This window comes from Vipera berus (assembly GCF_964194415.1).
Source record: "Vipera berus genome assembly, chromosome: 1".
Lineage (NCBI taxonomy): Eukaryota > Metazoa > Chordata > Lepidosauria > Squamata > Viperidae > Vipera > Vipera berus.
Window position 1 is genome coordinate 129,675,767 of NC_138202.1, and position 14,120 is coordinate 129,689,886.

Here is a 14,120-nt window from a genome sequence, read left to right on the forward strand (position 1 = left end):
AGTATATGGATGGAATTTTGTGATTGTGATGGCAGATCAATTCATAGCGTGTTAATATAGCACTGTAGGTGTATAAATGTAACGTGTAATTTCTACATTTCATTTTCCTTATAAAAATGACCATTTAGATTGGCTTTAAGAACTGCTTTCTGATGCATCTTTTATGCCCTGGTCATATTCCCTGACCAAACACCTGATCTCAAACACACAGCTATTTTCTGAAAGTATGCATAGAGTTAAAGGTGGTGCATGTGTGATTCAAATGTAATTTGGAGGTTAAGAAATTATGTTTAGTACAAGCATTTCATCAACATGATCTTAAAGGTTCTCTTTCATCATTAAGGGAATGCAAAGAAGTAGTGCAAAGAAGCTCCCGTAAGGGCTTAAATTTAATTTTCTTTTATTCTAGGGCAAACTCAGAAAGTTTTATTATTTTTTTTAGCAAATTCTATCATGTAAATGTTAACATAAAAACATCTGTACATTTGCCATGATACGCTCAAAGTGAAACAAGTAAGATATAAATACAGATATGGATGTAACATGACAAAGCGCAAAAAATGAAAGAAAATAAAACAACCAACCCAAAATCAAAATTAAATACATGCGCGTGAACACTGTGCCAGGAAACTTTCTGATGGCTGACTGTTTTGAAAAGCTTTGCCAGCCTGTCCTTCCCGTTTATAACATTATTATTGTTAGTAAACTTTTTCTGCATTCTACAAATATTTCCTTTGTTGTCCTTTAATGCGAACCATTACACTTGATAAATAAAGGGGTCAAGAGGGTGGTAGAAAGGTTTATGTGACAAGGTTGCATGGTACATTACGTATACAGGTTACTGAGAGCTAACAAGAAGTGATAGAAAAATCTTCGGTTGTATTGTAGTCCAGCAAGCACACACAGTGTACCTTTTCGAAGAAAGCCACATGCCTCAAGATAATTCAGCACTACGTTAAGGAACGGACAGGATTTAGTTGGTGAAAGGGATTGCCCGGATTTGTAGACTCCTGTCCTGGATACACCAATGGGCCCTGCGAGAACAGAGGCATCCCCATTTAAGCAGCAGGCAGGTTCTTCTGTGTGAATTTTCAGATATAATGGACTGAAAAGGGAAGGGTCAATGGAGAAGACCCTGAAGGAAATCAGATCGGTTTTTCTCAAAAAGTTAAAGCCCTGTCTAAGAAGGCAGCAAGAGACAAAGTAGATGAACACATCTGGACCGTGCTGGGGAAAGAGGGAGGCCCCCCCCTCTCTTTTCTGGCTCTTGCTTTTCGTGTGCCAGCAGCATGCAGATCTACTTCCATCAGTTATGGACAGAGTAATAGCTAAAGAATCCTTTTGCCCAGAGCATTTAAATACATCTTACATTCCCCAGTTGTACAGCTTTAAAGAAAGTAAATTGTTGCAGATTAAGCTAGCCCTTTGAGCACTGCCAGAAGTAATAAAGGTACGTGTATGATAAATCTTACGATGAAAACAATTTGATAAGATATGTTAGGCGCAGAGAAACCATTATAAATAATTCAGGCTGAATGGGATCAGGAGGAGGCTATCCTCTTGAAGTACTCTTTAAGTCTGGAGGACTCCTGATCAGTGGAGCTGAAAGTTAAGAGAACAACTGTCACACTAAGGAACATCGTCGGACAAATGAAAGAAGTCCTTTATTAAGGAAGGAAGGAAGGAAGGAAGGCCTGGTTATCCGAGTTGCAGCTCCAGGAAGCCAATCAGAGCTTTGGAAAGCACATTTTCTCATGGAACATTGAAGCAGCAGAAATAGAATTTCACACATATCTCCTAGGAGATACTTTTCTCTGACAGCAACATTAGGTCTTGACCAGTATACAGGTATTATTACAGTGCATTTAATCTCAGTGCACACTAACAGATATCTGTGTCACAGAAGGAATACCATAAATACTGTAACAAAACAGAGCTCTGTTAAAACAAAGAAACAAACAGTAAAGCTGTGTCAGGTAGGTTAGAACCAGTATTAAGAGTACTTTGCAATTTCAAATATTTTGTTGAAAATACACTGAGAAGAAATTGTAAACCGAGTTGTCCATGCAGAGGCAGCTCTTGATTCAGTTCTACAAAGCTAACCACATTGCCCTGTATAGATTGTACTGTTGCATATTTGCTTGGGATTTCTTGAATTTTCATGACCTTTGCCACGCAGGTAGGTGATTGTTATTTGTTTTTTCTAGTTAAAATAAACGAATTGAAGGGCTTGATTTTATAGCCTGTATAATTATGTCTGGGGAAAAAAATGCAAATCATTCCAACTTTTAAGCTCAGTTTTAAAATGATGCTTGAGAAATTGGGGAAACTAGAGCAGCTAGTTAAAAGTGTGACTATAATACAAATATAGTCTAATATAAATTCAAGCTCTTCATCAATATCAAAGAAATCTGTTTGATAAAATACGAACGTGTTATGCATCTCTGGGACTACTTCAGATCTTAGCAGAGACAGTATGTAACTGCAATGTATTTAACCACAGTACACTATTGCCTTGTTTTTAATGAAAACTGCAATCCAGGCCTTGCTTCCCCTTATATTCAATTCCAACAATCTCCTACAATAAAAAGCTTTAAAAGGACTAAAAATACTGATTGCAATAAATATTTGCATGGCCTCCATCAGCAGATGGAGTGTGCTGATGAGGGGAGGGTTTCTGAGAGGCACAGCTGATTGTTTCTATGTCTACACATATGTCCAAAGATCTCCATTAACTGTGTGTAGAAATGTCTGAGGATGAGCTGCTGTTGCTGTTGGTAGTCTGGGCTCTCTTTATGTACAAATTCAAGAGCTTCATCTGAAAAAAAGACGAAAAAAGAGTAACTTTCACAATTTTTAGTTATTTTATTCATTTCAGAGCAGGTCGTTGTTATTTATTTTTACTACTTGTATACTGCCACAATCAAGGAAGCAGTCGCTGAAGTAGCTCTCCCCCAAAAGTGAAATTGTGCATGTTTCCTGCACGTAGAACAGTATCAGTATTATTAGGGTGGATGTATTGCTACACTTGATAAAAAATTCTATAATTATTTTGCAATATTTTTATTGTAGACTTTTTTTTTGACATTACCTATAAGAAACCCACATGTTAGCTTCTGCTCTTCATTTCTGAAGTTAAAAAATAGAAAGCTTGCCAGGCTGATCGAATCCAGATGTCTTTCATACTCCTCATACTAAGAAAAGTATAACTGATACTACTTTTCCATCATATTCCCATTACAATTGTGTTCTCAGATTTCAGCTCATTTATCCTAAGCAAGTAGATTCAGGATCACCTAATCAAATAGATAAGGAAAGGGCCACCCTTCAAACTTTACCATTCATATCATGATGAGTTTTAATTTAGTTTTTAATCACTTTGAGGATCAGCAAACTTAATGCTCATGAGCATCACTGGAGCCAGCTCCTTGTTTACTTGCTAACATGCTAACATCTGTGGAAACTGCCAGCTCCTGTTTACTTGTTAATCTGTGGAAACAAGGAGGCTGTTGGCATTCTGAGAAGATATATTTTCAAGGTGCCTAATGCCCATGCTGATTCTTAATTCTCCTTTTTCACATCTCCTGGCATACCCGATACTGTTTTGAATGTCCTGGCACTGCAAAGGATTTTGGTCTCTTATATCTGTCTCTTGCTGTGGCTTGCATTATTTTATATGAAAGTAAGAATGGGTGGTCTTCAAAGTTTGAAAGAAACCTTTGAGCCTTGTCTTCGCCTGCCATCAATAGAATCTTGTCAGTGCCCAAATTTCAAATTAGTTTTCAAAATAAATTGTTTAAAACCAGTTAAAGGTAATTTGCACACTACTAATCCTACATTCTTAATTTGTTCAGCTCTACATCTATTCATCTTTAATGTTATTTTCAGCTGTTACTATCACTGGATTCAAAATGAGTACCGTATTTTCCGGCGTATAAGACGACCCCCGATTTTTGAGAAGATTTTCAAGATTTTTCGTCTTATACACCGGAAAATACTTACATGCCAGTTGCCAAGTGTCCGACACAAGCCCGATTCAGACCCGTCTGATGCAGATGGTGCAAAGCCCTGCCGGTTCCCGCCCGATGCCGGACGGCTCCGCCGGTGCCGCCTCGAGAGGGAAGGGCGTGAGGCGCCTGCTACGGCTCCCCGAGGACTCCTTAGGAGCTGGGGAGCGCGTGCATGCGCAAGACTGCCCTGCCGGCTCCTGCCCGACGCCGGACGGCTCCGCCGGTGCCGCCTCGAGAGGGAAGGGCGTGAGGCGCCTGCCACGGCTCCCCGAGGACTCCTTAGCAGCCAGGGAGCGCGCGCGTGCGCAGGACTGCCCTGCCAGCTCCCGCCCGACGCCAGCCTGCCCTGCTTCCTCCACAGTGAGAGGGGTCGCTGACTTGCAGCCACACCGGACCCGAAAGGGGCTTTTCCTTCCACCCACCCTTTGGAATAAACGCAAGAGCTGCGTTTACACGACGTGCTCTTCTAGGCCAGACTCTGCAAACGGCACGCCAGAAGCCACAACCACCGCGGGAACTCCGAGTCCCCACCTTTCGGCAGCCTGCCCGGCCGAGTGCAATCTGCTTATGCTCAGATACCGCTTGGGCGAGGGGCTTCCTGCTGCTCCCAGGGTCTGGAGTTTGCAAGGGGGAGGGGAAGGGGATTAGAGGCTCTTGGGGGTGGGAAGGGAGAGTCACGTTGGAGGGGGGACTGGACTAAGGACGCTTGAAGTTGCTTTGCAAGAACGGGGGCGCTCGACTGATTTATGTACTATTTTCCGGCGTATAAGACGACTGGGCGTATAAGACGACCCCCCAACTTTTGAGAAGATTTTCATGGGTTAAAAAGTCGTCTTATACGCCGGAAAATACGGTATCTTTAAATGTTTTTATAGTGAGAAAAAACACAGGCATTTTTAAAGAATGTATATTGCATTAGAGAGTACTGATATAAGCAGAGACCATTTTTCTAATTTTAATTACCGTATTTTCCGGCGTATAAGATGACTTTTTAACGCATGAAAATCTTCTCAAAAGTTGGGGGTCGTCTTATATGCCCAGTCGCCTTATACGCCGGAAAATAGTAAATCCTCGGGAGCAGAGACGTTAGTGGAAACGGACAAATCCAGCGCTCGAGAATGGCGAAAGACGGCCTCCTCATAAATAAACCGACCAGCCCAACCGAGGCTGAGGCTCCAGCTTACCGGCGTCCTAGGGCAGCAGACCCCCCCTTTTTTGGGGAAGGGAGCAGGAGTCAAGCACGTGCCGAGCCCCTGGCGCTCGGCGAGCACGAGAGCTCAAGGGAGCATGGGAAGCCAGGCGGAGGCTGACCTGACATGTTTGCGCGGAGCTGAGCTTCACCCGACCCTGGGAGTTCGACTTCAGGGCGTGGTGCCATGGCCAGACCTACAGCAACACCCCCCCGGGAAGGCGCAGCTCGGGAATTGCGACAGGCAGACTGCAGAGGAAAGCTGGCGCTTCAGCAACCCGGGGTCGCCCCTCCGCCCTGAAGTAGAAGGCAGCCTTTTGAAAAATAAATATTATAATATGTGCGGGGTTTTTCCCCTTTATTTCTTTTTCCCCTTTCTGTATGCTCCAGCAATAACGTATGCAAGTGAAAGGAGGAAAAACCCCGAGTTTGCATTTTCTTGGAAAACTTTAGAAAAGCACAGCAAAATGCAGGGGAAGGTAAACGGGCTTCTCGATCTCAGTGCCACGCAGGGCTCCTTCTGGTTTCTAGTTACTTGGAAACTCGGGGCTTTCTTTGAGGGAATCTCAAACTTGCGGTGCAGGGCTGAGCCCGTTTCTTTCACCACCACCCCCCGCCCTCCGCCGCCCTGTTCATTAACTAACCTACGGAAAGAACCGCCTTCTTTCAGACCTGGTGCCTTCCCGAAGTGTTGGGCCACAATGCTCGTCACTCCTGGCCGAAACAGCCAGCGCATGTGGCTGAAGTAGAAGGGGGCGCCAACGCGAGAGGAGACGAGGTTTAGGCGAGGCAGAGCAAAGCTGATCTCGAGGCCAAAAGCTCTTGATAAACCTTCACCTAATTGAGAAGCAGCCCTGACTTCCTACTTACCCGTATTTTCCGGCGTATAAGACTTTAACCCATGAAAATCATTTCAAAAGTTGGGGGTCGTCTTATACTGTACGCCCAGTCGTCTTATACGCCGGAAAATACGGTAAATGTGTGGAGCAAGTTATGAGGAAACTTTGATTTCCTATATATTTTTTTCTGGGATACAATATTATTCTAATCCTTCTGCTTGGGTAATGTTTTAATGTGGGCTCATTTAAACAGCTATTATTTGGCTTCTTTAAAATCCTGTCAAGTGCTTGATTATATTGGAAAACACAGGATGAAAATAGGATAGATACTCTTAATCATCTATTAGCAACTTTCTAAAAAGAACACAAAATGAATCTAATTGATAAAAAACAGCAAAATGACAAAAATATGGATAAAGCAGTTGCTTTGTTCCATAATTATTTGGATGCTCTCTGATCTTAGGGTTTTTTTGTTTTTGTAGACATTTCATTACCAAACTAGGTAACATCTTCAAAGCACTTCAGTTTATAAATCCAAATATGACCTGTGGGAACGGCCAGTTTTTGGCCTCCCAACCTTCAGCTTTCCCAAACGTTTCTTATCGGCCTCTACGTGAATTACAGTGATGAGCACACTCTCCTGGTTCACACAGAAAGGCATGTGGGAGGTTTGGGAAACACTATGATAGAGCTTTCACATATATCTTTTAGTATCTTGTTTTTGTAATGATCTCATAGGCACCTGAGAAGTTCTCACTACTATCCAATTATCACTATGTATCCTATTTTTTTGAGATTGATGGGGTTTATGTAATGTTGTATTTGGTATTCAGAAAAAGGAGGTGAATAAAAGTTCAGCGGGCAGTTACTCAGGGTGTTTTTTTGAGTGAGACGAGGCTGCCTGGCTGGTTCAGAGCATCTCTATCGACCCGGGTCTGAATTCTTTTCCCTACAATGACTAACACTTTTTTTAAAAAAAAATATCAAAATAAATTTGGATAATATATAAGAAATTTGGAACTAGAATACCCTACATTAAATAAGTCAATGGTTTCAGGTTTTAAGAAATGCCAAATATGCTTATGATTTAAAAATGAGTTCAATAAACTTTTTTCCCCAGTTCGGTTCGAAATTATTCCTTGCTAATTTGGGTATGTCACAGTGCTCTATGTGTAAATCTGCCAAAAGTGTGACAAACTGAAGTCACTTGTTTAGCTGATTCAAAGATACATCTGTAAAGGAGATACTTTGCCATTCATAAAACTTAACAACCCACTAAAATCAGTGACTGAGATATACATTTCTTTTATGTCCTTTTGGAGGGGAACCTCAATTATCAATTTCAAGACTTGCCCCTTTCATTCTATGAATACACTTTGAAGCAGTGGTGCACATACCTTACTCCCAGTCAGTTGTGCAAGATGAGGCTTCAATTCTTCACCAATCACTGAATAGATGGCCACGAGGCAAAATACACTGGCTTTGCGAACACTGCTTTCGGTGTTGTCATAACCCTAGATGCAAGATATCAACTCCCATGAGAATAAAAATACACGTTTCTTTCAGTTTTAGAAACTCAAAGGATGAATGAATGAGATGGATACATCACATTGTTCCCCAAAGGAGATATATTAAATATAACCCCTCTCAAAACTGCTGCACCACTGTTCATATCTGTCTGTGCCTTTTAAAAAGTACATAGTACTTATTACCTCACTGTAAACAGACTTTACCTCAGGTTAAAAGTAAAAGTAAGTGACAAGAGGTTTACTGATACACACACACACACATACAATATATCACATAAACATATATATGGTGGGATAACTGGGTTTGTTTATTTGATTAGTGTTGTTTTGGTGCATGACGATATAGATATATTATTATTAAGTATAGGATGGGGGAATGCCTTCTATTTTAATCCTGTTTACATATTTTAAGCACAGAAGCCACTCAGGGTCGGTACTGACTGGAATGACATATGAGCCCAATTAACTAAATAATTAACTTACAGAAATTCACAGAATGGATAGAAAAGTCCAAGTACAAAACCAAGCCCTGAAAGTTTCTGGATTAAGCTGTTTTTTCTCCATAATCAAACTTTGGCCAAACTTCGTTGTAGCCTGTTAGTTTCTAGCAGATAAACAGAAACTCATTCAGCTTTGTAATGCGGCATTGTAGCTACCGGTAATTAATTCCAGGAAGACCCAATCAACCTTAAGTTGTAAAGAATTCCTATATTTGCAATTTTCAAAACTCAAATACTAACTGTGATTCTAAGTAATTTTACTGTGATAATATGTCCTTTAAAGTACAATATTAATAGCAGAATGGCCTGCCAAGGAGCAGAAAAATGGAGATTCATGTAGTACTAGGACCAAATATTGAAGTGCGATACTGAAGTTCAGTAATATTTCTGTCCTGTTCAGACAACAGTTCCCATACTTTTTCTATGGGCTTTTTTTATTCTGTTTGTACAAAACAAACTGAAAATCTGTGGTTATTAAACACATTGAGGTCTCATTGATTAAATTTGATTACTTGTCTTTTAGCTTTCAGATTTTCATTTTCCTCCCTACCCTAGTTTCCTCAGGAGATCTGTTTGAATATTATTCTGTTTGTATTTACCAGCTCAGATCACAATTAGGAATGATCAAAATATAATCAAGCTGCACATGTTTGTCATTAGATTTACGTCTGAAAAAATTAATGATTCAAAATAATTCATTGGTTCAGTCCAAAACTCAGATCTAATTCAGCAGTATTGGGGGGGGGGGGATATTCTGGAATCTTATTTGTAAGCAAATGTTTCCAATTTATCATACAGATTGTTAGCCTGCTTTAATTTTATAAGAAAATGTAGGAACTGTGGTATGGGAGAAAAAGAAATCACAACATGTAGGTCTATTCCTTGCTATTTGGAAAGACTGCTCTCTCAAATAAAATAAGCACATAAACACACCCGTAAGTATATTGTCCCATTCCTTGGTTTTATGAAGCCTACTAATCTAATTGTATACGTCTTTTACAATGAATCAGTTCAGATCTCAGGTAAAGTGATCTACCTTTCCTTGACTGTCTGTATGAAGACAAAAGGAAGGAGAAAAGTAGGTTTCAAATAGACTACGGTAACCTCTTTTTTTTAACTAATTGCATGCAGTTTGGTTCATGACAGACTTATGTGGTAATATATCAGAAAGTAAGTTGTCCACACCTGATTTAAGTTATGAGAAGGCTATATTCTGCAGTGAAGCAGAGCTTCAATACAGGCAATCCCTGAGTTACGAGCATTCCCTTAGCAAACCTTTGAATGTTTGAACAATAAGCACCCCCTAATGTTTACGAAAAAGTCCCAAAGTTACAAATATTCCCACACCAAGGCAGTTGTTCACCTTTACGAATGATCACAGTAGCACTGCAACATTCACCTTGGCTATTCCCTCCCTCCCTCCCCCCCCCTTGGGTCTCCCTAGGCACTAGGCCTGTGGATATTCACCTTACAAAGATTGACTGATCCTTCGCTTTCTTGGCTGCTCCAGGGCTTTGGTGCATTCGCAGAGAATGGGGCTCTAAAGTAACGCATGATCACGCAAGATCAGTGGCACGAGATCTCATGCTACTGATTTCGCGTGATCTCACGGTAGTTTAGACCTCTGTTCTCTGCAAAAGAAAATGGAACGAAAGCTGGGGGATGCTCCTGTGGACCTCTGGAAACCCGATCCTGGCGCCGGAGGCCTTTTCCAGGCCGCTGCCTCCTAGAAAGGAGGCCAGGGAATGCTTCCATGTGTCTCCAGAGGCCTGATCTGGGCCGCGAAGGCCTCCACCAGGCCGAGGCCCAGAATGGAGGCTGGGGGGGGGGCGTGCTTCTGGAGGTCCATTCTTGCCAGGAGCAGAGAAAGAATCAGAGAGGCTGGAGAGGAGAGAGATCTTCACCCAGCGCGGCAGGATTGGCCGAGGGAGCAATTGTGGGGTCCCCCCAGGGAGGGAGCATGAGATATCTTGGGGGGAGGGCTTGAGTGGTCTGAAGCAAGTGGCCTGTTCCATCACTAGGCCCCTCCATGGCCTTTTCCACCCTGAGATACCTTATGTTCACTTAACGAGCTGTGCATTTGCCCATGCATTAAATTAGCGAATGCGTGGGCGAAAGCTGGGAGTGAATCACATTCAAGGTATGAGATTTCACTCCTACAAATCCTCGAGTTACGAATGGAATGGGCAGGCTCCATTACATTCGGAGCTTGAGGACTTACCTGTAAAGGGCATCTGGCCTGTACATGGTAATTAAATAATACAATTGTAAAAATATTCTATTAAATTACTCTTTGAAAAGACAGTAATAAAACAGAGAGAGACATGCTGAACTCATGTTTTGCTTATGCCTTGGGCTCAGAGTGACCTCTGTTGGGAGACGGTTACAAGGATTTTTAGCCCATACATCTAGTTTTCCCCCCCCACTCTTATCTGCTACTACAGCCCTTACTGGGGAACAGTATTCATAAGGCAAGATCAGATTAGGTTTCCTTTCTGCAAATGAAGCAGGAGGTTAAATAGCTATGTTTTACATTTCTAGACATCTGAATGCATAATATCCTCTTCCAGTTTGACAAGATGACTTGCTGCCCTAACTTACCCAACTCTATTTTTTTACATGGTTTTTATGGTTTCTATTAATTCCATTAACTATGACAAGACTAAAAAAATTTGATCCCCTGATTCTGTACATTTGCCCACTGACAAAGAAATGATCAGTCTATAATTTTAATGGTAGGTTTATTTTAACAGTGAGAGACAGAATAACAACAAAACAATCCAGAAAAACCCATTTCAAAAGAGTTATAAATTGATTTGCATTTTAATGAGTGAAATAAGTATTTGATCCCCTATCAATCAGCAAGATTTTTGGCTCCCAGGTGTCTTTTATTTATTTATTTATTTTATTTATTTATTTGTTTTTATAAACCGCCCTTCTCCCGAGGGACTCGGGGCGGTGTACAGAATAGGGTAGGCATACAGAATGAACAATAGTGAAAACAAACAATAGCAAAATACAAACTGGGACCCCAATTAGAGCTATCAGGCCAGGCCGGACTGCTGGAACAGGTAAGTTTTTAATTCGCGCCGGAAGGTGCGGAGGTCAGGGGCCATCCGGATTTCGGTTGGCAAGCTGTTCCAGAGGGCTGGCGCACCCACTGAGAATGCCCTCCCCCTGGGGGCCACCAGCCGACATTCCTTGAGCGGTGGCACCCTGAGGAGGCCCTCTCTGTGGGAGCGCACAGGACGGTGGGGTGCTGACATTGGCAGAAGTTGCTCCCGTAGGTAGTCCGGACCCATGCCATGTAGGGCTTTGTATGTCATTGTTAGCACCTTGAACTTCACACGGAAGGCAACCGGAAGCCAGTGCAGCGCACGGAGGAGAGGTGTGATATGGGAGTATCGGGAGGCTCCCAAGAGTGTCCGTGCCGCTGCACTTTGCACCAGTTGAAGCTTCCGAGTGGATCTCAAGGGCAGCCCCAAGTAGAGAGCGTTACAGTAGTCTAGGCGAGAGGTCACAAGAGCATGGGTGACTGTACGTAAGGCATCCAGGTCCAGATAAGGCCGTAATTGGCGAACTAGTCGAACCCGGGAGAAGGCCCCCTTGGTCACAGTTCCTATGTGATCTTCCAGGGAGAGCTGCGAGTCAAGGAGGACACCCAGGTTGCGGGCCCTATCAACAGGGGGTAGTAACTTGTCCCCGATGTTAAGGGATGGGATGTTCTGAGTATCCTGGCTTGCCGGTACGTACAGCCATTCAGTCTTGTCCGGGTTCAGTTGAAGCCTGTTCCTCCCCATCCATTCCCGGACCGCTTTCAGGCAGCGGGACATCACGTCGAGGGCATCACTGATGTTGTTTGGAGTTGAGATGAAAAGCTGGGTGTCATCAGCATACTGATGGTACCCTACTCCAAAGCTGCGAATGATCTCGCCCAGCGGTTTCATGTAGATGTTGAACAGGAGAGGCGAGAGGACCGACCCCTGAGGGACTCCGCAAGCGAGAGGCCTCGGGGTCGACCTCTGTCCCCCTGCCAACACCGACTGCGAGCGACCCTGGAGAAAGGAGGAGAACCAACGCAGAACCGTGCCTCCCACTCCCAGTCCCCTGAGGCGTCGCAGCAAGATACCATGGTCGATGGTATCGAAAGCCGCCGAGAGGTCTAATAAGACTAGGACAGAGGAATGGCCCCTGTCCCGGGCTCTCCAGAGATCATTTATCAGAGCGACCAATGCCGTCTCCGTGCTGTAGCCCGGCCTGAAGCCCGATTGGTACGGGTCTAGATAAACCGCTTCATCCAGGATCTGAGGGAGTTGGTGCGCCACCACGCTCTCAACAACCTTCGCAAGGAAGCGAAGATTGGAGACTGGACGAAAGTTATTCAATGAGGATGGGTCCAAGGTGGGCTTCTTGAGGAGAGGTCTCACCACCGCCTCCTTCAAGGCGGTGGGGAAGTGACCCTCACTCAGAGAAGCGGAGATGACCGCCAGGAACCAGCCTCGTGTCCCCTCTCGAGCTGCATATGCCAGCCAGGAAGGGCACGGGTCCAGTAAGCATGTGGAGGAGCTCAACCTCCTCATAATCCTGTCCACTTCCTTCGGAGTCACAGGATCAAATTCCTCCCAGGTGACGTCGACAAGACTGTCCATGCCTTGTTCTTCCAACTCAGCCCAGTTGGAGTCCAGGCCGGTTCGGATCCGAGCAATTTTATCCAGCAGATATTGGCCGAATTCCTCGGCTCGACCCTGCAAGGGTTCCTCCCTCACCTCTTGGTTCAGTAGGGAGCGAGTCACCCTGAACAAGGCAGCCGGGCGATTATCTGCGGACGCGATGAGGGTGGAAAAGTAGTTGGATTTTGCCACCCTTATCGCAGCGAGGTAAGACCTGGTGAGGATTCTTAATCGCAATCGGTCGGATTCGGATCGACTGGATCTCCAACGGCTCTCTAGGCCCCGTCTCCGACGCTTCATTTCCCGGAGCTCCGCGGTGAACCATGGGGCTCGCTGGGATCTGCGCCGGGTCAGAGGCCGCATGGGTGCAACTCGGTCCAGAGCCTCCGTGGCTGCCTTCTCCCAGGCTTCCACTAAGGCATCCGCCGAGCTGTGAGCAGGGAGTGCATGTGCGTCCCCAAGCGCTGCCTGGAACCTATCAGGGTCCATTAGGCGCCTAGGGCGGTACCATCTGGTTGGCACCGCGCACCCACGGCGGGGGGTGGCAAAGGGGAAGTCTAGCCGCACGAGGTGATGATCGGTCCATGACAGGGGCATAACAGTCGTGGCACCCCCACCGATATCATCGCGCCACCGTCCAGACAAGAACACTAAGTCTGGGGTGTGGCCTCTCTCATGAGTTGGTCCAGAAATTATTTGCGACAGGTCCATGGCCGCCATGGAAGCCATGAACTCTTTTATACAGGTAACAAGTGGAGATTAGGAGCACTCTCTTAAAGGTAGTGCTTCTAATCTCAGCTTGTTACCTGTATAAAAGACACCTGTCCACAGAAGCAATCAATCAATCAGATTCCAAATTCTCCACCATGGCCAAGACCAAAGAGCTGTCCAAGGATGCCAGGGACAAGACTATAGACCTACACAAGGCTGGAATGGGCTACAAGACTATCGCCAAGCAGCTTGGTGAGAAGGTGACAACAGTTGGTGTGATTATTTACAAAGGAAGAAACACAAAATAACTGTCAATCTCCCTCAGTCTGGGGCTCCATGCAAGATCTCACCTCGTTGAGTTTCAATGATCATGTAAACAGTGAGGAGTCAGCCCAGAAATACATGGGAGGATCTTGTCAATAATCTCAAGGCAGCTGGGACCATAGTCACCAAGAAAACCATTGGTAATACTACGCCATGAAGGACTGAAATCCTGCAGCGCCCGTAAGGTCCCCGTGCTCAAGAAAGTACATGTACAGGCCCATCTGAATTTTACCAATGAACATCTGAATGATTCAGAGGAGAACTGTGTGAAAGTGTTGTGGTCAGATGAGACCAAAATTGAGGTCTTTGGCATCAACTCAATTTATGTGTTTGGAGGAGGAGGAGGAA

At 44.2% G+C, this 14,120-nt stretch overlaps 1 protein-coding gene across 1 annotated transcript in view; it reads right to left on the bottom strand.

Moving 5' to 3' along the window:
- Window positions 1-375: 375 nt before the first annotated feature.
- The window catches only part of CLASP1 (cytoplasmic linker associated protein 1), a 226,423-nt gene continuing 212,678 nt past the window's right edge, over window positions 376-14,120 (bottom strand). The window contains exons 37-38 of the mRNA XM_081312924.1: window positions 7,436-7,552; window positions 376-2,818 (exon numbers count right to left, since the gene is read on the bottom strand). Coding sequence (XP_081169050.1) covers window positions 2,732-2,818; window positions 7,436-7,552 — 204 coding nt within the window. The 3' untranslated portion in view covers window positions 376-2,731. The remainder of the gene's footprint in view (window positions 2,819-7,435; window positions 7,553-14,120) is intronic.